The following is a 24,897-nucleotide window of genomic DNA, read 5'->3' as shown; positions in this document are numbered from 1 at the left end:
AAGGAAAGGAATGGTTTGGGGGCTTATGATCGATCTATAATTTATCTCATCTTAATTAAAGAGGAAAGTTGCTTCTGTTACATTTGTTAAAAAATAAAATGTCAAACAACTTATACCGAAATATAAAATTGTTTGTTAATCTATGTTTTTGCATAAGCATAGGAGACTTGTTGCAACCCAATACAAATAAGGACCAGTCAGTCTCCAAGTATTAATGGAAAAATAAGAAGAGCAAGCAATTACAATGATAAAAGTTTCCCCGTTACAAGGCTCAGATCTGTCAAATTATCTTATATCAGCGTCCCTTCGGAAACATCCGATAAAATTCGACCGACGTCGTATCTTACATCACCACTCTTCTTGTCTTATATCATCACTCTTTGGAACTCCCCAGTTATATCATCATTCAGTTCCAAGTCGATGACATTTCTCTCATTTCCTTGCGCTTCCACTTTTCCAAGTCTATAAAGCTCCGCATTCAGTTCACCAATTTGCTTTTGTATTTTCTCCCCCTTATCTGGTAATCTTGAAACCATTGCCTGAATGCGTTGTTAATCACAATGGCAAATCAATTAGTAAGAATTGCGACTATCATGCACTACTGAAAAAAGAATGAAAGCTAAATTCAGAATTACACTCTTTAACTGATTTTACATCCCTTTCTATCTGATTATTTAGACTAAACTGAATAGATTCTGAACATCTTCACCGGAAACCGGGCATAAATTGCTAACCAAAGAAGACTCTGTGTAACAGTACCTTATTTGCAAGAGTTTGTGACAGCCTGTTGATTATCTGTTTAATCTCTGATTCTGTCAATTTATCCGCGTCAATAGGTGAAGAAGGCTTCTTGTTTATGTTTACATCCTTCGGCTTGAAAGCATATTCAGCCCTGTCAATGATGCAAACCAGAAATTTCATCACATGAAAAATAACTTACCTTTTTTTCTCAAATTACATAAAAGCCATGATTCGTAGAGCTCTCTACCCATTCACATTGCGTTCTTGTAAAGAACTTGAAAATGAACTTCCCGCTGTTGAAGATCCTCTGATTCTGTGCCCAGAATAGTAAAAGTAAACCAGTGAAGATTTCAAAATTCAAAGAAACAGACATATAAAAAAGAAAAACCAATCTGTTGTTACGAACCATCAATCAATGAACCTAAATAAAAAGATAATGAAATAAATGGGTTTCACCTTTCAACTTCCTCTTCTACCCCTACGGCAACAGGTAGAGGTGCTGTCTTGGAGAAGAGTAAACTGTGATGACTGACTCCTCCTATACCTTGAGTTTCCAAGAACTCGATATGGGACTTGAAGTACTTGTCCCTACAGTAAATAGTAGAATGACAAGTAAATGATGAATGTAGTTTCTACTTTCAAAGTCGCGTCCAAAAAGGAAATGCTTTTGAACACATTTGAGATACAAACATCCTTGCTAGTACTTGAAGGCTTACTGTTTAGTTATACTAACACTATAGCATCAGGTCACAGTCACAGAAATACAATTACAACTGTTATTATCAACACTACTGCATACAAGTAATATTCCGTACATTGTGTGCTGGCGATCGTGCTCCTCATAAAGTTGCTGCTGCGTAAGGGATACATCAAAACCTTCTTTTGGGAGACTGAAAAGTTCACGAAGATCCTAAAACAATAAAAGAATTTCAGAATGTCGCATTCTACTAAGGTTAAGAATCTAAAATTTCTCATTATAGCAACAATTACAACAACTTTAGAATTCACCTGCTGACTAAAGTACCGAATCTGTTCTTTATGCTCGGTTGCAGTTTTAAACAATCCGCCCTTGTATATCTAAACAAAATGTTAGAGAAATTAATATGAAGATGTTATACAACATTAATCAAATAATGAAGTAGAAGTGAACCACGTGCAATAAATATCCAAACAGGCAGATAAAGGAAATGCTATCACACCACAGCAAATGAGGTCCGATGACATCGTTGTGTCAAACACATAGGTACTTAATCATATAAATAACTATGCTTAATGTCCTGAAAAACCTACAGAAACCCTACTAAAGGACCCAGTAACACTTATCTGAGCATTGTCAAATAATGAAGTAGAAGTGAACCACATGCAATAAAAATATCCAAACAGGCAGATAAAGGACATGCTATCACACCATAGCAAATGAGGTCCAATGACATTGTTGTGTCAAACGCATAGATATTATCATCATTTAAACAACTATGCTTAATGTCCTGCAAAATCTACCTAAGTGCTCATACAGGACCCAGTACACTTATCTAAGCATTGTTAAATCCTGCATTCATACCGTTGAATATAAATAGCTTGGAAAGCAATCTCTAACCTGTTTTCTGTATATCTTTTCTTCAACAGTCCCACAAGTCATTAATCTGTATACAATGACATCCTTATTTTGTCCGATTCGATATGCACGATCCACGCTTTGGTTATCTGTACTGCAAACATAAGAACCATAACAACAAATTAGGTACCACAGCTTACACAATTAATATCCTTGTTAAGTTAAAATAAAGATACAACTAAAAGAGTGCAAATAAATGCAAAGGATATATTGCTCACACATGAATCTAAACTTAGAGAAGAAAAAAAAAAGCATCTTTGTAGAAAACCATCAGGAAAAAAAAGAGCATAAGAGAACACCTTGGGTTCCAAGCAGGATCAACCACTATCACACGATCTGCTCTTGTAAGCGTGAGGCCCAAACCACCTACTTGAGATGTCAGGAGAAATATGGGAGCTCCATTACCTTCTTGGAAATCCTACTCATAAAACCAACATGATTTCAGGAACAATTTGAATATTATCATTACCACTTTTGCTGATTAGATGATTTAACACTTACATTAACAACCCTCATTCTGTCAATAGCTTTTGTGGTTCCATCAATGCGTACGAACTTGTAACCATGGGATACTAGTGATTCCTGTAAACAAACAGTTATCCATGAATAATTAACTTCACTAATTTGAAGTAACAGTTATCCATGAATAATTAACTTCACTAATTTGAGTCTCAAAATATATACTTTGAGATATATTTTTAAATAATCGAACTAGACTATTCATCTATTAAAACGCTTTTTAATTCAGGAAAGTATGCCGTCAATTTCATATTGCTTCTGCATCAAACTCCCTGCTTGTAAAAGATGTCATCAAGTCAAAATCACAGGCATGGAATTCTCCATGAGAAGCTTGGAACTGAAATTATCTTATCCAAGTCAAGAGAGGTTGAATATTTGACCATTCTTGAACATTTATATGCCACTGCATCACTAACAAGTAACCACACAGAAACCTAATGGTTCCAAACCTTGAATATTTTCTCAAACAATTTCACCCTCTTCATGAAGTACTTCACAACAATTTAACTTGTTTAATAGTATAAGTTATGTACCAAGCATTTGCTTATAAATTTTTTTTAAAAAAAAAGTAGTTGAAATTTAACATAGTGATAGCTGCTCGAATAAGTGTTTTCAAACAAATTCTTTTTTTCTATTAAAATTAACAACTTTGGGGAAGCTAAGCCCTATACGATTAAACTTGGTGAGCAACTAGTTGGCATCCAAAAAGTCATCCAGAATTGCACAAATTTCAAGAAATTAATCACTTTTCTAGCAAGGAAAACATTGAAATGTCCCATAAAAGACCATGTAATTAAATACCCCAAAAATTCATATCATTAGTTACTAGTAACATTATTTTAAATGGCTAACCTGAATAAGATTAAGCATCTTTCGAGTTTGAGAGAAGATAAGAACATTATGCCCCTGAGGAATTAAGTTTTCCTGTATAAAAGATCATTGAACACCATTCCATTTAAAATTATGTCAGCAAACGCATGAAAACATTAAAAACATCAAATCTATAAAGACATCAGTCACATCACACAATTACCAGTAAAGACAATATAAAAGATATTTTGCATGACAGGTTGGCATGCTTTTCATCAAAGTCCTCTCTCTCAGCAACATCGGCAATGTACATTGCCAATTTTTCTGCCATGCAAGTTTCATCTGGCTTCAACATTGAATCCATCTCTTCTAGTACATCTTCAGCTGCTCGCTTTGTCAATAGAAGTGGATGATCACATATTTTCTTCAGGATCTAGTTCATATCAAACAGTCCTTGACAATTAGTATGATCAAAAGAGAACTGACAACCTAAAGTATTATCTTCTTTAACTATGGCTAAAGACCATAACAGGTTTAAAACATGGAGAGCGACAACCATGTTTGTCCTGGACTCCTGATCCAAAATCATCAAAGGACGGACTGGCTTAAAAAAAAACTTAACATGAAGCAAAATTTGAATTTCTTCTACAAAGAAAAGATACTTATTTTTCCAGTAGTTAATTATAGCTTACTTTCACATTTAAACCCTACCTTCACAAAAGTTTATTCATTGTGTATATATTTTATCATACAAAAACCACAATCTATTTTCATCCCAACATATCCAACTACCCCAAGCAGAGTATACGAAACAACAGCATGAAACCTAGAAATGTGACCCCGCCTACCAAAATAGATAGATAAAGAAAAATTCTGACACTGTTAAAAAAAATTGAAAACAAGTTCTTGCACAATTCCTTTGCGGCACACCATTAAATTAATTAGTGTGATACAGTACTTTAACTTCAGATACACAAATCAAGCTCCAAAAAAGAAATTAAAGATAATTCAAACAATCATTATTAAATATTCATATTCTCTCAAAATAATTCGAAAAATCAATTAATAAATGCCAACAAAACCAATAAAACTGACCGATTCTTCTATTTTCATTAAACTATAAGAAAAGCAATGGGGAATTTTTAAAGAAAGATACCATTCTAATAGTTTCAACTACACAGAAAAAACTCATAAAATAAATTTGTCATTTAACTGGATTTGGCTCTCCTCAGAACAAGTTACTTTAGGGATAAGCAGTAAAAAGGACTAAGAACTATAAACAATTTGTACCGTAAGTGCAGCCAACGGAGAGCCATCAAAAGCAGAAAGAACCAGCTCACTCTTTAGAAAAGCTTCATAAAGTTTCCGCTACACCACATAAATGATCAACTTGATAAACATTCAAATAATACCTGAATCTACTTTGAAGGATTAAAAGAATATCATGGAGCAAATCAAACCTGACAGCCGGTCAATCTCAACCAAACAATGATTTCATTCTTTTTAGAAAGTTTGGCACTTGTTTGGTCACTGTCTTCATTAAATACCTCATTCTTTAAGCGACGCAGAAAAAAAGGTTTAATACGTTCTCTTAGTTCCTGTAGTAAAATGTACGGATATTTATTGTTAATGTCAGACATCATAGAAACATAGTTTGCAGCAATATATAACAAGTAATATTATCAGACAACTAAAATAGTCAAGAATTTAGAATAAGTAAACAATCATGAGTAAAACTGCATTCAAAGGGTCAGCGTATAAAGACTTCCCATTTACAAACACAGAAAATCTTGTATGCTTGCAACGTCACCAATGAATACTGCCTATTTCTACAATGCATCGGTTACGGTCAATGAAAACATGATTAGATTTATAAATTTAAATTTAAACCATTGTTGGTAAAACATTAAGATTCAAACAATCTAAGATTCTAATATTTTCCAAACATTAGAATGTTTGATTCTATAATTTGTCTGCTAAACTAGCAGAAAAGGACACCTGAAATGTTCGACATAGGTAGTCATCAAACAATTAGAAACCTTTAAGAGTGAGACTGAGGCCAAAATAACACCGTATCATACACTGATTCCTATTGGTTTAGTGTCACTATAGCTACATTCAATAACTTGATGCGGGAGATACAACATAGACAAACGACTGAAACAATTTGGTCCATAACATCATAATATGGACACCAAAAAGAAATTACATGATATCAGGTCACACAAAGCATAAAAAAACATTTATGGTGTCATTACCTTTGCAACCGTTGAACCAATATGCTTTTCCCTATCCGAAGCATTTTTCTCATTTCCACGAAGAATGAGAGACTCAAACTGTTCCTTAAAACTGAAAAAAGTTCAATAGTTTTATACGGAAACAGATAAATAACTCAAGGCAACCAGAATGTGGAGGAAATTATTACCATTTCTTATCACCCAGTAGCTCAGGGCAACAGAAGTTGAATAAGGCCCACAGCTCCTATTTTGAAAGTGAAAAGTACAAATTATGTCTAGGTTTTTGTTTAAACATAAACAAAAACAAACAAACAAAAAAAAAAAAAAAAAAAAAAAAAAAAAGAAGAAGGAATAATATGGCACATCCGAATCTGACCTTCAGATTATTTTGCAATGGCGTGCCGCTAACAATAATGCGATGGGCACAAGGTATCTCAAGCAAACTTTTGGCTCTTTGTGTACTAGGGTTCTTTATGAGATGCCCCTGAGATGTAAATAGGTCCATCAAACTAAAAGTTATCATTATGCAAGGAAATAAAATTCTTACACAAATAAATTAGGTTGTCTCATGCACTTTTCAGATAAAGAAATCTGGTTTCCCTCACAGGCAATTTAGTACTTTACAAGTATAATTTGGTGTGTTGGATGCGTGTGAGTACAGGAGTGAACATTCAATTGATATAAGCAAGGAAATTGATTGGGTGAAACACCAGGGTATGAAATTCTTCAAATGTACAAACTAACACAAGGTCATTTTGCTAATAATTTCAAAGATATCTATATATCTGAAAGAACAATTGTTCGAAAGTATCAGTAAAAGCAATAAAATTTCTTGAAAGATGACACTTCTAGAAAAAAAACGGAAATACTAAACAATCAATAATTCACCAATTAAATATGCATGTTTTATCAAAGTTCATCCCCGATCAATATGTGACATATACAAGGAAACAAGCCTTCTCTTAGACGGGGGACCCTGCACTATGGTATGTGAGAGGCGGTTGAGTAATTGAGATGACTAATAAGCTTTCTTTGGCATGATGATAATTAACAGAAACTATAATGTTCCCTTAGGAAAAAAAAAAAAAAAACAGTAGCAGTCAATTACTCAAAGAAAGTACCAACCATAAGCAATCTCACCTCATCAAGTATCATATAATCCCATATGATATCTTCCCTTCCATCATCATGAACATAGTCATCCCCTCTTAAAGATTTTGAGTTAACCCGCACAATATCATAAGTTGTGAGAAGAATGCCTTTGTCCTATGAGAAAAACAATGAAAAGTGAGAACAGGATCATATGGAGTTTAAGCATAGTTCTTATTACAAAAGAAAAAAAGTGCAGCCAAAGTCGTACTACAAGTTTACTCAAACTACATTAGTTAAATAATGTGGATCGCATCATGATGCTTCATTCTGTGGTCATTAAAGATTTTAATGATTGCATCAGCTTCTCTCCATTCCTATATTCATGTTGAATTCAAAAGAAAAAATGGCATGTGCATAGTTAAACATGTTGTTTGCTAATAAATATATTGCATCTCGGATGAAGTTCAAGAAATTTGTTTATGGTTTCTGAGTTTTTTTCTGTGTTTTGGCCCTTTTGGGTTGGTCTTCTTGACCAACCTCTTTGTTGTTTTTCTCTACTCTTAATTGAATTGTTCTTTATGAAAAAAGAAACAAAAATGTTGACTGTGATTTTGATTGGACAAAAAGACACATCAATCACCTGATGTATTTATATTGTAGAGGAATTACCTGAAGTACATACTGAAGCTCATATTTTCGTGCTTTAGCGCAAGTCCCATAGTATCTACATAGAAGCACAAGCAAATGATTACTATTTGGCTTTCTTACGTACATGATAAATTAATCATATAAAACAAGACCAGCAGCCTCACTCTCTTATCTTGTCAGTGAGACCCACAGATGATAATTCTTTAATCCAATGGGAAAGCAGTGTTTTAGGGGCCACAAGCATAACTCTTTTAGTCAACCGTGAATGAAATAATCCTGCTAAGAAGCTGCAAATCTGCAATAAGATAGAACCAGTACCTATAAATTACACAAAAGAAGAAAAAGGGCACCAAAATAACGTATCTGTTAAAGTATCCTCTTTCTGTACCTGCATTGTTTTTCCCAAGCCCATGTCATCACCTAAGATTCCACCCTTTCCCTGACAATGCAAAGACCATAGCCACTTTAAGCCATCACGCTGATGGGGAAACAACACCGTCGCAATCTTCCCAGGCAACTTGTAAGTAGATGTGAGACCATTCAGAGTAATAGAACCATCAGTCGCCAGAGCACAATCATCAGTAGAATCATCGATCACAATAAGCTCATCAGACTCATAGCGCTCTTTAACATTACCACTCTGCCTCCCTGATTCTTTAACTATCTTATTGTCACTCAAAAATACACAGCCATCCTCATCACCAACCTCTCTTTTTCCCACTTTAGGAACAAGGGGACGGGCCACAGTTTTTGGTTTTTCATCCACCCATAAAGTTTCTCTTTTCTTTTGACCATCATGTTTCGTAGGCAGGCTGCCTCCTTGAGGTTCACTCGGCAAATAAGCATCTGCCTCCTTGCCTTTGGTTTTAGACACATTAGAACCTTCAACCATGTCCGTTTTTCTAGCACCCCTCCTCTCAATTGACAGAAACTCAAGCCTCGAGCTCAAGTCATCAAGAATATCCCTAATCTCACTCCCGCCAGCATTGGCACTAGTCCTACTCGGATTTCTTTTCGGCACTGCCGGTGATTCATAACCTGCAATGCCAAAAACGTTGGGCTCATCAAGCACTGGTTGTTTGTCAGCATGATCACTGTCGGCCCCATAAGAAACTTTACAGAGACGGCGTCTACCTTCAATCTTAACCTTTGAAGGTTTTTCTTCTTCTAAAATTGATTCCGTAAACGAACACAAAAACGCAATGTAAGAAAAAAAATCAAACAATTCGGGGTTTTGCAGTCACACAAACATTTAATCAAACAGATAGTGGGCAAGAGAAGAGCGATTACCAGGAGAAGAATCAAAATCAGCGAGTGAGAAATGAGGAAGGTTGTGAACCCATTGGCCTTCGATCGGTGGCTTCACCTCCTCCATTTCCACTTTATCGCCCTCTGCTGATTACCCAACAATAAAATAACAAAATAAAACTAACGAAAAATAAATATAATAAAGAAAAATTAAGGAGGGAAGAGAGTAAAGTGTTTAATAGGGTTAATAATACCGGCGGGTGTGGAAGAAGGATTGGCAGCAGCAGCAGCAGCAGGAGGAGAGAGGAGGTCTTGAAGGAGGCGATAGTGGCTGTCGTTTAGACTCTCTGGTTTTTTGCCGCCTTTCCTCTCCGCCATTTCCAAAGTAAATACGACAACTTTTTAAATTTTATTTTTCGTTTTTAATGTTTGCGGTCTTTCCATACATGGAGCTTTTCATTCCCACTTTTGAGTGCCACTTTCAAATTTCAACGTTTGTAATTTGCACTATTTTTAATGTGGGATTCATCCATATTTTGTTAAACATATCGTTAGTTTTTAACCAAAAAAAAAAAAAAAAAATATCGTTAGTTTTGCATTTGCATAGTAAAACCTTAATAATTTAATGTTTAATAAATTAATAACTTCATTAAATAACGTGCTTAATTAATAATTTGCTAATTATAATATAATACATTATGCATTGAAACAATATAGTATAATTTTACTATACATTTTATTTTTTAAAAATATAATATAAATTTTACTTAATTAAATAAATACATCAATGAGCTCATAAAACAAAAATCTGAATACAATAACAAGCTTTAAAAGTATTGAATGCATCAAAGTACAATTACCAAAGTTTATGAAAAGACCCAATTTGTTGTTTGGTAAAAAAAAGTGCTTTTATACGCTGTTGATTCTCAGTAGAATGTTTGGCTGGAAAAATGTGCTTTTATATTTAATTATTTATAAATATATTACTTTATGATCTTTAAATATTGATTGTAAAAAGACAAGGGCAAATATTACTTTTGTTGTTGGTCGAATGGAATCTGGTTCCTCTTTGTGAGGGTTTCTGAGATTCGTGAATCATATCCATTTATATCCTATGGTTAGAAATTATTTTAAATATTTTTATTTAAAATTAATTATAAAAAATACCTAACAAAAACTGACTGTACAATCAACATACGCTATTTACAAATCCCGATAATCCTCACCAAAAGAATCCGAAGAGGATCCTAGTGGGGTCGAATGAACATATATATTTAGGGAAAATGATCCTTGCCATATCCTTTTTCTATAGATTTTAGGGATCCCGTGATCGTGATTGTACATTGTACATCATGAGGTCAGCTTTTATTAGGTACTATTTATATTTAATTTTAAATTTTGAAATGATTTCTGACCACACAATATACGATAAACGATCACGATCATGAGATTCCTAAGATCCCTAAGATTAGGATCCGGCGATTTAGGCCAAATTTTCAAAAAGATTGGTTAAAAAAAATAGATTTTGAATTCCAATGTAAAAATGTTTCAAAATGAATATCAATTGAAAGAAATTTCAAGTCGGTTTCAGAGTTTTTTTTTTTTTTTTTTTTTTTTTTTTTTTAAACGTTAAATTTTGTTATATTAGATGTTAAATTAATATCGATAGGATTTAAATTCACGCAATCATGCAAGAGGTCAATACATTTTCACTACTATGGTAAATAGTCATTTGCTAAGCCGGTTTTAGAGTTAAGATGGCAGATTCTCGATTGGGTCTTTTTAGCTTCTTCTTCTTTTTTCTTTTCTTTTTTCTTTTATTTTTTTTGAAAAACGGATGATAAATAAGATGGTGAGCATATACCATAGTTTAGGATGATGAGCAAAAATGCTCCCATATGGGTTTAATCGTCTTGGAGAGATTTTTCGATATTCTCAAAATATAAGGTAAAATTGTGTCATTATATAAGGGGAGTTTTAACGAAATACTTTTGGTATTGTTCACTTTAATGAAAAATGATATTTTTACTCTAAAAAGTCACTTATAGTATTATTCACTTACAATATTTTTTTGTCATTTTAATTAAAACTCAAAATTTTCAAAATTTTTTCATTAGTTTTTCTTTATATAAGTGGTGAGACTCTTCTAAAAGAGAGGAATAGAGAGTGAAGTGGGTTCCGCTTATCACCTATAATTAATACCGTTATATTTGCATGGCTGCAATTGCCTTAATTAATTTTGAATTCGGTTGCCATTTATTTGAATTTGCTCCTGCTAATTGAATTATTTTGAGGTGCTCCTGCTGATTAAATTGTGAAAGCATTTTTAATGCAAGATAAAAACCAAGCCCACTATTCTTTTATTTATGACAAAATAATGCCCCAGTAATGATTTAAAATGATTACTTCTAGCTAATGTGAATTATCTCCCTTGGAGAGAAGCAAAATGTGAAATGTAAAAATCATATTGAAAATTGAATTACAATTGAAACACGCATTAATCTAACGCATATAACATCTCATTTGCATCTTTGAGAGATGTGAATACTGAATGCGGATTATAATCAAATGGACGAGCATACATTTGAGATCTTATGTAACAGAAAAAACAAAAAAAAAAACAAAAAAAAAAAAAAAGAGATTTAAGTAATAAAGTTTCAACTAGAGAAAAAGAAATAAGAGGAAGCCTCCTTTTCAATTATTTATTCATGCAAACACTTATTCATACAACTCTTTTTGTCCCAATCACTCCTGCCAAATGTACATAAGATCCCATCGATCCTTAGACTCGTCGAAAGAAAACGCTCCGGTTTGTTTGATTCTCCACCAACACTTGTCTCCGCATCGCTCATCATCTCGTTGAGCTTTGTACACATCAAAGCTTCCATGGACATTTTGCCACAACATGTAGCAATAGAACACTGTTTGGGAAGAGAGCATTGGACTTGAATTCCCAATGGAAGGAGTTCTCAAACGAGAGGTCGTGTTTGCCAAGATCGTCGTCATTGGATTTGCAGTGAAGAGTCAGGACAATATTTGGTCCCAGATAATTAGTTATGTTCACGACTCGTTTTGGGACGTCCATACCCAAAGTATGAAAAGCCAAACTGCATTCTGATAACAACAAGAGCAATGATAAGATCATAAGCAATGCTATGATCAAGAAACTCAAGCCTCGAGCTCAAGTCATCAAGAATATCCCTAATCTCATTCCCGCCAGCATTGGCACTACTCCTACTCGGATTTCTTTTCGGCACTGCCGGTGATTCATAACCAGCAATGCCAAAAACGTTGGGCTCATCAAGCACTGGTTGTTTGTCAGCATGATCACTGTCGGCCCCATAAGAAACTTTACAGAGACGGCGTCTACCTTCAATCTTAACCTTTGAAGGTTTTTCCTCTTCTAAAATTGATTCCGTAAACGAACGCAAAAACGCAATGTAAGAAAAAAATTAAAGAGGGAAGAGAGTGAAGTGTTTATTAGGGTTAATAGTACCGGCGGGTGAGGAAGAAGGATTGGGTGGAGGAGGAGGAAGGAGGTCTTGAAGGAGGCGATAGTGGCTGTCGTTTAGACTCTCTGGTTTTTTGCTGCTTTTCAACTCCGCCATTTCCAAGGTAAATATGACAACTTTTTAATTTTATTTTTCGTTTTTAATGTTTGCGGTGTTTCCATGCCAGCCCAGGAGCTTGTCATTCCCGCTTTCGAGTGCTAACTTTCAAACTTTCAATTTTTTCTTTCTTTTAATATTCGATAAATTAGTAACTTTAGTTAAATAATACTAGCATATGGACACACACAAAGTGTGTGTTTTATTTTTATTTTTGAAATAGAAGGTGAGAGGAAAGAGTGATAGAGAATGTGGTAATATGAATTTTTTATTTTTTTATTTTTTTTAATTAGAGATATGTTAAGATTACATGTAGATGAGGTTTTGAAAAAAACAGCAAAATTTGGTGCTTGAAATTACATTTCTGCCTTATATTTCTTATTCATGTTCTTTTTAATTAGAAGGTTAAACTGGTAATTTTATAAAATTTTAGTCAACAATGAGTGTTTTATTAATTAGTAGAGATTATTAGTCGATCACAATTTGAGGTTAACGTTCCAAATTAGTAAGAGTGTTATTGAACGCACTGTATTTTGTTAATTTTCCACCTATATTATAATTTCACTCAAACCAATTATCATATAGAAATCCAAAGAAATTTTTTAATTTTGATCTTATGTGTATTAGATGAAAATATTGATATGATATGGTTTATGATTTTTTTTTTATTAATTTCATTAAGTGTTGGATAAATCATATATATATATATATATATGTATGTCTTCATTAGTTTATATAATTTTATATTTTGAATAACCCAATTTTGCGTCATAGTTGAAATTCTAAATTCGCATCGACGTCATACAATTGAATAAGTAAAATATATTTGTCTACCACATTAGCACACTAACATAATATTTAACGAAAAGACAACAAAAAGACCCAATTGATATGAAAATGATGAAAATTTTATTTCAAAACACCACTTTGATTGGAAGGCCATAATATTCCGTGTAAGGGAAAATAAAGGGCACACTAATTGGCGGGAAATAGACGCTTCACACATTGCTCGCGAAACCCTTGGTGAACCCCGAAAACAAAATCAAAGTAGACGAACAAGGGCACAGAAAAAAGGCCCAGCGCGGCCACACCCGGCGGCGAATCCAGACAAGCAGCAGGCCACATCCCCAGAAGAAGAATTCGTCGACGAGGAAGTGTTCGGTCTTCCTTGACGAAACCCTATTCGAGAACGAGGACGACCTCTTTCTCCGCGACATAGAGCAACGCCAGTCCCTCACGTCCCGGCTCTCTCCCATGCCTACACTTCTGCCTCCCGAAGCATCGGTGACATAGAGCAGCGCCAGTCCCTCGCATCCCGCCTCTCTCCCATGCCTACACTTCCGCCTCCCGAAGCATCGGTCTGTCAGCCTTTTCCAATTTTGCTCGATTCTCTATTTTTACGGGTGTATTTATTTAAAATTGTTAAAATCTATTTCTTTCCTGGTTGTGGGTTGTAGCTCTTCAGTAATTGGAGATTGATTGTGTATTTGGAGAGAGCCATAGATGTTCCGGGTCCGCTTCCATTATCCAAATTATTGGGGTTACAAAGGAAGGTTAGCTTGTGCTCCTAATTTCTTTTATGTTTATTATTCTGCTGTGAAAATGTTTGGTTGGTGACTGAGAAACCTGAATATAACTGTAATTTTGTAACACTAAAGCATCGGTGTTGTTGTTTCGTCAAGCATGTTGGTTATTTGTCTCAGAAATGCAACTTCTACCGAGTATTCTATGTTGCTGCACGGGAATAAATTATGCTACCAAACTAAACAAAGATAATGTCTTTGTTTGGTAATTCAATAGGGGAGGATGGGGGAGGTCAACAGGAACAGCAAGGTACAAAAATTCATTTGCCATATTGAAATGGTGCAGAAGAGGAGTGTTTTACCAGCAGCAAGATTCTGAACCTTTTCTCAAAATTGTTGTTGCTTTGCCAACAATGGTGGCCAGCTGCCGGGGTAAAATTTCAGTTTCATTAACATTCGATAACATGCAGGATCTGAATTACTTTCTTGGATGAAACATCTACATTGCATTTTATGGTTGATTATCACATAACTTCTTAGACGACAAATGTTCTCCCCCTTCTTTCATGTCTTTCTTTGTGTACCATTGTACTGATCTAATTTACTCGTTGGAAGGACTATATTTGGAGAGCAGTCCTCATATTGTGTCTTGCACCTTGCATATCAATATGTACTGCAATGTTTCCAGCTGTGGCTTATGCCTAAAACTGTTTTATTACTCTTCTATGCTTCCCCAATCTGCCAGGCATTCTTGAAAAAGGCATACAAATCGATGGCCTTGGTATGAAGAAATTCATGACATATGATATGACAACAATGTTCCTTATGCTCTTCTTTCCATGATTGATTGCGTCATAGTTGGTGGAAATTGGATTGAGGTCCCTGCGGGACCCTGCTGGACAATATAAGACAACTAAGCCTTTGTCGTACTGCCAGTAAGAGTTGCATTGCCTATATCCTTACGCATTCAAGGCACTATTTGGAGTTTGGCGAAGTATGTAATGAATGCCATTTACATTTTGAGCTATTTCCTACTTGATTTATCTGTCCTTGACTAACCATTTTCTTAGATATTCAGACTTTATCAGCCATACTCCAGAAGGGAAATTTTTTGAAGATGGCTCCATTTCGCATATTGAGCTTTGATATTGAGTGTGCTGGCTGTAAAGGTCATTTTCATGAGCCTATCCTGTTCTTTTCATTCCGAGTGTCTTAAATAAAATATTTAAGTGATGTGCACAAACTAGGATGACAAAAATGACAAGACAGTAGGTACCACATGGATGACAAATATGCACAAACTGGAATTTGTTGTTATGGTTCTTTATGTCTTAAATAAAATAGCTAACATGGATGACAAAAATGACAAGACAGTAGAATTTTGAAACATGTCACATCATCTTCCAGCGTGGTCGGTTAGCATACTGCCAGACTGCAAGAATGTAGTGTTTAATACAGCAACGGTAACTATTAAGTTTCTGATGCCTGCATTCTATTAATGTCAGTTTTAAATGTTTGAATGTTTAGCTTATCTTGTATACAAAATGCACGTATCACGTATATCTCTATATATATATATATATAGAGATAGAGAGAGAGACTATTTAGATCTTACAACATGCAGGATGCTGTTCAAACTACAAGTCAGATGATGCAGGCCACCTTAATTATTACATTTAGATCTTAGTGTTTATGCTGTCCTGTATGACGAACTTGGCATCCTAGTAAAATGATCTGAACCGTCTAATTTTTAAATCTCAATTCATGATTCATCCTTGTCACGAAATCAGCCAACTATGGAGATACTGAATCATTTTATGACCATCATGATGACCCTTAAACAGAGGTTTAAAAAACAGACAGTTCAGATAATTCAACTATAATGCAGAGGTATTTCTGTGTTTTCCCTAAAATGGGGACCCCTCTTGAGATGCTCGTTTTATATGTATACATGTGTGTGCTCCCATTCATGAGGAAACAGTGAAACAATGAAACGGTGTGTGTGTGTCCACATGTGAGCGCATACAAAGAGAATATATAGAAAGGAAACAATAGAACAATGAAATAATATGCATATGGAAATGATATGAAAATGATATATTGTCGTTCTTGGGAGAGGCCCTGAACATTGCAAATTGTTCTCTAACTGGTCTGGTTTACATGATTGACTAGTAAGCTGGCATGCTCTACAAGTTATGGCATATATGACGGTAGAGAGTTTGAAATAAAACTCTCTTGTACTAAGATCTACGATCTACATTACCTTATCAAGAAATATTCCATTGATTTATGAGTCCTCAACAAGTGATATAGGAATAACTGCTGATGAATTGGCGATGACATTGTACTAAGATCAATGATCTACGTTACTTTGTCATGAAATATGCCCTTGATTTCTGTGCTCTTTGCAAGTGATTCACAAATAAATACTGATGCCATATGCCCCTGCTTGTCCTGAATTTTTTTTGTATCACTTTAGCTTTGAATTAGGGTTTAAGTTCAACATTGATTTTCCAACAGGTTGGATCCCAAAGCTCTGCTGTTGAAATGTTACCTGAGAGTTTGTAGCAATCAGTGGGATCAGCAGATAAAAGCTTGAAGTTCTGAAATGGGATGTGTTTTTGGAGAAAGCTGGGATTTGGGGTGAAGCTGACTTCGTAAAAAAGTGGCTTGGTAGATCACGTTAACACTACAAAATTTACCAGTGAATACCTTTTGTATACAACAAGGTTTGTCTCTGCTCGTTCAAAAAAAAAAATAACGGCATAGGATTCTTTATGTGACTCATAGGATTCTTTAATGCAGCTTATTGGTCGGTGAAAATGAAGAGTTCTTAAAGAAAGGAAGCTCAACAGTTCTTTTAATGGAATCAAAGGGTCATTCTCTGCATTCTTTTGTGAATCAAGAACTCCAAGGTTATTTTTCTTGTCTAAACTATTTATGGTCAGTATTCAAAATGCAAACTTCTATGGATTTGCTTCTTTTTCTGTTTAAGTCATACCTGATCTGCAGGACTAGGTATTTTGAGGATACACTTATGTTTGTAAAGATAATTTGTGGTTGAATTGAGACAGAAGTTTGTGACTTTTTCTTATTTCATGAAAACGTCTCATAAATTGAGACAGAAGTTGATGTTGAGAATATAATAATCTTACATAGGGTATTCTTGGCGTTTCATGTCAGTAAATAAGCTCCTGGTTCTCCACCTTTGGCAGTTGGCTCTGGGTTGGATGCCTATGGGTACTACTTTGGCGACAGCAGATGGGCTTGTGAAGCGAGGTGATGGAAGGGATATACCTTTTGTTTTGTCGAGAGCAGTATTTGCTGGAAGTCAAAGGTATGGAGCGGTATGGACAGGAGATAATTTAGCTGATTGGGATCACCTTAGGGTTTCAGTTCCAATAGTTTTGACGCTTGGTCTTACTGGGATCTCATTGTCAGGTATCAAAAGCAATATATTCTTATTAACGCGAAGTGTCTTTTTCAACTGGTGCTCATGGCTGTAATGTTGTTACAGGTGCTGATGGTGGGTTCTTTGACAATCCAGAACGTGAGTTGTTAGTTCGTTAGTATCAGTTCGGAGCATGCTATCCATTTAGGCGAGCACCATGGTAATTTGGGTAGGAGTTGCTCCCTATGATGGTTTTGCACACATTTGTTTTGCACACATTTTAAACCTCTGGATGGTTCACCATCTGGAGATTGAAGATGCACTTGGACATTTGCGTATCCATTTCGTATAGGACCTAGAATCAATGTTTTGTATTGCCTAAGCATTTTGGTGATGCGGTGGATAGATATATTTATTGGAATTTAAAATTTACTACCTATGCCAAATTGTTTATACGTTTAACGTTTTAACTGAAATATGATTGTAGATTGAAATACTTAACACTTTAGACCAACACTTACATACCATTTAACTGTGAAGTTGGAACACTATTCTAGTTTCTTTTTCTAGTACCTTTTTGAAGTGAATTATTCTTTGTAGCATGAAAAGTGTATGTTGTAGTAGAGTGGATAGTTGTGAATTTTTTGTTGAAGTGTTGCAGGTGATAGCACTTAATAGTTCACAAGCAGCCGAAGGTGAACTCTGTGTCGACGATGGTGGAAGGTTTGAATTTCAGGAAGGGGCATGCATCCATGATCGTTTTGTATTCTCAGATTGGAAGCTCACATCTCTTAATATGGCAGCCGCTGCGCCTGGCCAAACCCAGTTTTCTTCTGAATGTGTTGTTGAGAGGATTATTTTGTTATATGTGTGTGTGTGTGTATTACATCGTGAATAACAAAATTCAATGGAAGTGAATCTTTCTCCATACATAGTCTTCTTTGAAGAGATGTGTTCAAATTATCTGAGTGTACAAACAAACACCTATGTTCCATTTGTGAAATTACACACCACCAATACTTTGTATCTATATATTTACAGCATCTAAACTTTTATTTGAAGTCAAACTGCTACGCGTCGAGTGCTGGCTGCCTCCTGCCCCAGTGGAAAACGAGAAGGCCTATCACTATAACACCACCTCCAGCAATGCTGAAACATAAAACGAACTTTTAAGTTTTCACGATATGTTATGATTAAACAAAATCTTGTATAAAAAGATGTAGGGTTTTTTTTTACCTCCCACTGTCAAGTTCCTCCTTTAATATTGTAAACCCTAATACCATTACAACAACGGTGGCTAGGGGACTAAAGGAGGTCAAAAAGACCGCGTCTCTCATCCGGATCACCCGGCTCTGTAGCCATGCCGTGAATGCAGAAATCACCACACCCTACAAGAACAAGCCAAGAGTTAGAATCATGTACATATTACACAGCTAAAAGATCATTTCAAAATTCAAATTACAAAAAAGCTCACCGAGTATAGGTAGCATGCAAGCTTCACGTTCAAACCCAGCATCCATGCATACGTAGTCCTCCCAGTAAGCGCGACAGCCACTATAGTGTCCATCAGCGCTCCAATGGCGACAACGTATGCATTAAGCCAAACTAATGGGAAGTCAGCGTACTTCGTAGTAGTCTCTTGCTGAAATAACACAAAAACAAACGCAAATTGTAAGATAAAGATAAATGTCATTTTGAAAGCAAATGTGTTTGTGTTTTCATTCGAGTGCGCACAATGTGTTTGTGTGTTTTAAGTCAATCCAAAAACAAACAAAACGTAAGCACGCTTACCATCAACAAGTTGTAGCATACTGAAAGAATCACTGAAATCCCGACTAACAGTGGACCTCTAACCCAATTATTAGATAGCTTGTAAGGGTGGCCACTGCTAGTGGAGGCGTACGCAATGGTAATGGTGGGGCCATCAATCAGACTCACAGCTACGGCTCCACCGATCACCATCAACACCCCCAGCAATTTTGCTTGACTAGGTCTCTCATGCATGTGGACCGTCTCCGACCTGTAACACAAAAAATGACAATCAAATTTAAATACTTTAATTTATTAACAAAAATTAAATGAGTTGTAAGTGACAATTAACCGATAGTTTAGAATATACCCGCGATACCACGAGACGATGAATGTCAAGGCCGGGCCAACTGCGATAATACAACTAGAGAAACTGGCCGGCGTGAACCGTAGTCCAGCAAACACAGCAAGTTGCCCCAAAAATGGCCTGTTAAATGAAAAATAATTAATCCTTGAAATATAAATTATTTGTTTTTCAATTTTTATTTAAGATAGGGTACTTACTCAAAAACGGCCAAGCAAATGATCCAAGCTAAGAGACAACCCTTGGGAACCGGAGGTCTTTGTCTGCTGTAGAGCGCCGCTATAAGTAGAGCACACAAAGCTACTATGTTTTTATAACATAAAAACACAATGAACTTCATATTAACTCTGAACGCGCTCTTGATCATGATAGAGTTGCACCCGATAAGCACTTGGATTGTAAACCCAAGAACATACGGGATAGCTCCCTTCACTCTTCCCACCGATGGACTATACCAAAAAAAAAAAAAAAAATTAGAATAATATTTAAATTTTAGAAGGAGTTATAATCACGTGGCAGAGAAACGAATCCAAGTTGATGAATTCTTGAACATATTAGTTTAGAAGTAATATGTTGGAATTTTGAGAAGAAAATATTTTCTGACCTATACTTTTAAAAGTGCGGGTCTTTGTCTTCTGAACTCTCTTCCACTCAAAAATGGAGGGTTCAGCAAGCCCTTTTCCAGAACACTTTGCACTCTTGGTGCTCATGTCACAAGCTTTTATTTTAGCTTGAACATATCTTGTTCTTCAGAGTCGGGTAGGGAGAAACAAAAACGTTTTTCTCCACTTTGATGCCTTTTTTCATGTTGCTTTCTTGCTGCCCCATCTTTTGGTTGAAGAATGAAAAAACACAACATGGTTTTCTTGACTGCAGATGTTGAGGGCAGTGAGCAATGACTTTCTGCTCTATTTTCACAAGCACCTTGCAAAGTTTCTCTCTAACAAACGCCGTTCTTCTAGAGGGAAAGAAACACCTTCCTTGACTGCAGCCTTCCATCTTTTCTGCTCCTTTTTTTTTCTTTCTTCTTGTTGGATTCGGCAGAGGTTGAACACTTTGTGCTCCAAACTTGTTCCTCTCCAATCTTTTTCTTCTTCTCTTCTCTTTGAACCGAAGTTTTGATACCATGTTGGCATTTTGAAGTGGAAAAGAAGAAGAAAATATTTTGACAACTTTGGTAAAGGGGGCTCTTCGGCTCTCCCTCAATCTTGTGTTGTATTTTCACATTAGAGAGACATTGTTCTCTCTCTCTCTGGGTTCACACGGTTAGCTTTTCGTTTATAGGAAAAGTCTACCCAGTTACTTCTCTCACACGCCACACATTTACATGGTGGAGAATGGAGATTAGCTCACTTGAAGTACATATTATGCACACAAGCACTTGACACTAACTGCATAACTAAACAATGCACAAGTTTGAAGATATTTCTTCCAACTCTTCTCACACTTCCACTAGCTTTGGATCCTATGGTCTCTTGTACACCAAGCATGTATTAGTGTAGTTATATTGATATCAAAACAAATTACCGTTAATATTTCAACATATAATATATATACACGTTATGTAATGAATCAAGAAGTGAACAACTATTGGCATTCATACATAAGAATAATTGAAATATAACCATCGGCATTCCATTTATACGACGTCAATCTTTATTCTTACTTTCCTAAGATGGTTTCTACTTACTGCAGGTTTGCTTAAATAAGAACCAATGCGAAATAGAATTAACATAAGAAAAATTAAATAAAGCTTGTGTGTGGGTGAAACAAAAAACATATGGATACATTAAAGTGAAAAAATGGATGGATGTGAGTGGAGGGACAAACTTACGTAAGGTGCGGGAACATCCAAAGCGGCAACTGCTGTAGAGTCAGCATCTCAAGCTGCAATTAACAAATAAATATTGAGTTTATACTTTATAACAAGATATCTTAAAAGTCTTACACATAACAAACAATGAAACAAGCAACAGAAATCGGTGGGGCATTACAGCTTTGGTGAAAAAGGGCATTAACCTCACCCCTCCCCTTTTGCCCTCCTTTTCAAAACAAACAAATACAATTGACAACAACTAGTCTACTTAATAAGGTTTCAGCTTTGTCATCCCCATTATTTCAGTGTTGGCACGACAAGTTCAGTTGGGGAGACAGGATCAGTGATCGCAGAGAGTTGATCTGCCAAGCTTTTGACATGAGAGAGATACTCGGGGATTGTCTTCGATCCTTTTTGAACGGAGAGAAGTTGGAATTTCAACTGTGCGGCATTAGCACCAAGTCGGTGAGGGTACCGCGAAGAATACTAACAACAAACTGATCAGTCTGAATTTTGAAACCATGTGAGGTAATCCGGATTAGGAGCGGAAGCAGGAGGGAGGATAGTGGTTGGTGGGGTGGAACCGTGGAAGAGAGCAATCAATGATATATTTTTAAGACTAGCACATGGCTGAAGATATGTTATGCCATGAATTCCATCTTGCTAACCTCAGTGTCATGGATAATTGCTTGAAGGTTACTAAGAATGTTGACCATGTGTTCAACCTCGCAGCTGATATGGGCAGAATGGGCTTCATTCAGTCTAACCATTCCGTCATCTTTTATAACAATACCATGATTAGCTTCAGCATGGTTGAAGCTTATCGGATCAATGATGTGAAGAGGCAACATTCAAAGAATATGTATAGTATCAGTGTAAAAATTATGAGTCTCTATTTTCCGGAAGTAGGCTTCCATGCATGTCTACATACTTTGTATGTGGATATGTATAATGAACTCAGAGTCAAACACTAGCTAAATAGGAGCTTTGATACTGTATAAAACTTAGCCATTTCGAAGTACTGAAATACAAGCAAACAATAGGTTACTTTTAACCAGTTTACATGTAGCAAAGTTACAAAAGCCAATTTGCAGTAGTAATGAACAGCTTCTCTTCCAGATATAACTTCGTTCAACAAGGTTTACTTGGCACAACTTTCTTCCTTCTCTCTCCATTAGTTCTCTCCTACGGTATGTCCTACAAAGTTGTATAGGGCAAGCCTATAGTTGCTCAAACAGCGATCAAAACCCTAACACAACCTGGGATATCATAATTCACTCTAAACAGTTACTAGAAACGGCGCCATGCCTTACAATAAGCAATAGATTCAAAGTTCAGGACAAGAACAGGACCTAAATAATCCGAGAACCAAATGCATCATATATTCTTTGCAAACTGAAATCAATATCATTAATGTTTCACAAAATCTGAGGTGCACATCATACCAAAGATCACATTTTTTGGGATTAAAAAAGCACAAATCTTTCACAAAACCCAGTTGCACAAATCTTAACAAAACACAGTAATTAACAAATCAAAGCTGATGACAAATATATATTGCAGAAATTACTGTACATATTTTGCGACAGAAGTGGCTCCGTGCTGCTGCCTGCTGGCTGGGTGCAGTCGGCGGCTACGGGAGAGGATGAGGATGAGGAGGAAGCTACGGGAAAAGAAAGGCAGCGGCAGAGAATGGATTAGGGTTTGTTTTATGATTTAGATGGTGTAAATATTGAAAAAGATGAGGGAAGAAGCGTAAACAGGGCAAGGGAAACGGAGTTGCTGGAATTGGCAAGCAGAGCAAAAACAGGGCAAGGGAAGGAGCGGGAAAGTCCTACTTTTGTAAATATATTACTCCATAAAAAGTAAAAAAAATAAAAACTAGCGGGATTAATTTACTGCCATTAAATAATGACCGTTGATTTGTCATCTTATAAATGAATATTATTGATCACACATGGCTGTCATTGACTTTATGGCATCAAATTTACAAAACCGTACTTCACATTTGTTTTTTCTTTTTCAAATCCGTACATCACGTCAAGCAGAACGTTGCATATCCATGCTAGAAATTTTCTAATTTTCACTCTCACTGCATTATTATGATACGCTAAAAGCTATGTTGGTAATATTTTTACTTATTTTTCTATTAGAATAATGCGTTTTAAAGCATCTCCAATTTACGCTAAAAGTTTTATTTTGTATTTACTTTTCTATAAGAGCATTGTGTGTTAAAACACCTCCAATTTAAACCCCAATTTTGAGTTGCAAAAGTTGTAAAACCCAGGACAAGGATCTTCTTCGGATCATCGTTGTGAGATCCGATAATCAATTAATCATGTTCGTTTATCGTACATCGTGCGGTCAATTTTCGTTTGATACTATTTATATTTAATTTTAAAATAATCTACAACCGCACGATGTAATATATTTAGAATATTTTTTAGAATATTCTGAACTGATGATCAAGGCCGAAAATTTGGAACTAGAATTCTATTTTATATTGTTGATGCCCTCTTTGTTTCGTCGGACCAAAATAAGAGAGAACAATAATGCTGTTGTAAATAAAAGTTTCATCTACTGTTTACTCATTTGTCATTCTTTTCGTTAAATTGTATTATTCTGAAGTAGTCATGGATAGGTCGATCCTACCAATAATTTCCCTCTAGAGTGTGTTATAAGGAGAGTATTCAGAAGCTCGCGAGGAGATGCAGAGGAAGTTGGCTGCTAAGAGTAGGCACATGGTTACCATTGTGGATCCTCATATTAAGCGGGATGATTCCAACTTTTTGCACAAAAATGCCACAGAAAAGCGGTATTATGTTAGGATTCAATTTATGCGGCCTAGATAAAGTGATCTTGGGGTCCGGATTGGAAAGGATTATGACGGGTGGTGCTGACCTGGTACACCATCTTATTTGGATATGATGAGGCCAGAGGTTAGGTCCAAAAGTTCACAATTGAGAATTATGTTGGTTCAACATATGACTAGGAAAATGTGGGAGATCAGAATGTCAAGACACGTTTATTAAGTTCAATCACAATGAAAAAAAATTGTTGCAGTAGCATCATGAACAAATATATGATTACGCTAAGAAATCACTCACTTTTTTATTGTGTAAGGAATCAGTTTTCGTTGTCACGTCGATATTTTATGTCTTTCGTATTCGCTTGGACTCTCTCACTGCATTCTTGATCTCTAGTTCTTATATATTCCGTTTGTTGCAGCATTAATATCTTTTGTGGAATTTCCTTGTGGTTAATATTTTCCAATCGAATGTACTATGTTCTCTTATAGACTAGTTTGATGATATATAATATTAGAATAGAAAAAAATTTAGTATTCAAATTATTCGTGCAAGTTTGATGAGATATAATGTTGCGACTTCTTTGGTTAGCCCCCTCTTTTTCGTTGATTTTAATATCTATCTGATTCTCGAGCATTGTTTTATGTTTGTGTTTGGACCCAAAATTACATCATTGGGCCATGCAATCAAAGCTGTTGAATGGGCGTAGCTCCCAACCATTGGATGAAA

General features: G+C 35.6%; 3 protein-coding genes across 18 annotated transcripts; 1 reads left to right on the top strand and 2 right to left on the bottom strand.

Annotated features, from left to right (window-relative positions):
• Positions 1-55: 55 nt before the first annotated feature.
• On the bottom strand, positions 56-9,474 carry CHR24 (chromatin remodeling 24). 7 transcript variants are annotated; one of them, XM_068479019.2, is made up of 22 exons: positions 9,165-9,474; positions 8,953-9,057; positions 8,051-8,829; positions 7,827-7,957; positions 7,684-7,738; positions 7,063-7,188; positions 6,299-6,406; positions 6,111-6,166; positions 5,944-6,034; positions 5,146-5,283; positions 4,976-5,053; positions 3,909-4,118; positions 3,728-3,799; positions 2,858-2,938; positions 2,656-2,774; positions 2,339-2,450; positions 1,750-1,818; positions 1,557-1,651; positions 1,198-1,329; positions 989-1,054; positions 760-892; positions 56-539 (listed from the first exon to the last, which is right to left on the bottom strand). In XM_068479019.2, the coding sequence occupies exons 1-22, from the start codon at positions 9,286-9,288 to the stop codon at positions 366-368; spliced, it is 3,054 nt and encodes a 1,017-aa protein (XP_068335120.2). In that variant the 5' UTR covers positions 9,289-9,474; the 3' UTR covers positions 56-365. The 7 variants fall into 7 exon arrangements, with proteins under 7 accessions (XP_068335120.2, XP_088543142.1, XP_068335128.2 ...); XM_088687016.1 differs by having other exon boundaries at positions 56-601; positions 8,953-9,054; positions 9,165-9,435; XM_068479027.2 differs by having other exon boundaries at positions 8,953-9,054; positions 9,165-9,435.
• Positions 9,475-13,485: 4,011 nt separating this feature from the next.
• On the top strand, positions 13,486-18,464 carry LOC137718640 (putative glucan 1,3-alpha-glucosidase). 10 transcript variants are annotated; one of them, XR_015956380.1, is made up of 10 exons: positions 13,486-13,876; positions 13,976-14,071; positions 14,222-14,473; positions 14,787-15,035; positions 15,112-15,210; positions 16,562-16,770; positions 16,847-16,956; positions 17,225-17,482; positions 17,559-17,661; positions 18,094-18,464. XR_015956380.1 is itself a non-coding variant. In XM_088685261.1 (10 exons), the coding sequence occupies exons 7-9, from the start codon at positions 16,905-16,907 to the stop codon at positions 17,609-17,611; spliced, it is 363 nt and encodes a 120-aa protein (XP_088541387.1). In that variant the 5' UTR covers positions 13,486-13,876; positions 13,976-14,071; positions 14,222-14,473; positions 14,787-15,035; positions 15,112-15,210; positions 16,562-16,770; positions 16,847-16,904; the 3' UTR covers positions 17,612-17,652; positions 18,094-18,464. The 10 variants fall into 10 exon arrangements, 7 of the variants coding, with proteins under 7 accessions (XP_088541387.1, XP_088541385.1, XP_088541388.1 ...); XM_088685261.1 differs by having other exon boundaries at positions 17,559-17,652; XR_015956382.1 differs by having other exon boundaries at positions 15,120-15,210; positions 17,257-17,482; positions 17,559-18,464.
• LOC137736082 (WAT1-related protein At2g39510-like) lies at positions 18,452-19,446 on the bottom strand. Its single transcript, XM_068475440.2, has 4 exons — positions 19,224-19,446; positions 18,907-19,074; positions 18,669-18,820; positions 18,452-18,581 (listed from the first exon to the last, which is right to left on the bottom strand). Exons 1-4 carry the CDS (start codon positions 19,434-19,436, stop codon positions 18,503-18,505), a joined length of 612 nt encoding a protein of 203 aa, XP_068331541.2. The 5' UTR covers positions 19,437-19,446; the 3' UTR covers positions 18,452-18,502.
• Positions 19,447-24,897: the final 5,451 nt, after the last annotated feature.

The sequence above is a fragment of the Pyrus communis genome, chromosome 15 (assembly GCF_041283825.1).
Source record: "Pyrus communis isolate YQ-2024b chromosome 15, ASM4128382v1, whole genome shotgun sequence".
NCBI lineage: Eukaryota > Viridiplantae > Streptophyta > Magnoliopsida > Rosales > Rosaceae > Pyrus > Pyrus communis.
This window is presented reverse-complemented; position numbering and strand designations above follow the sequence as displayed.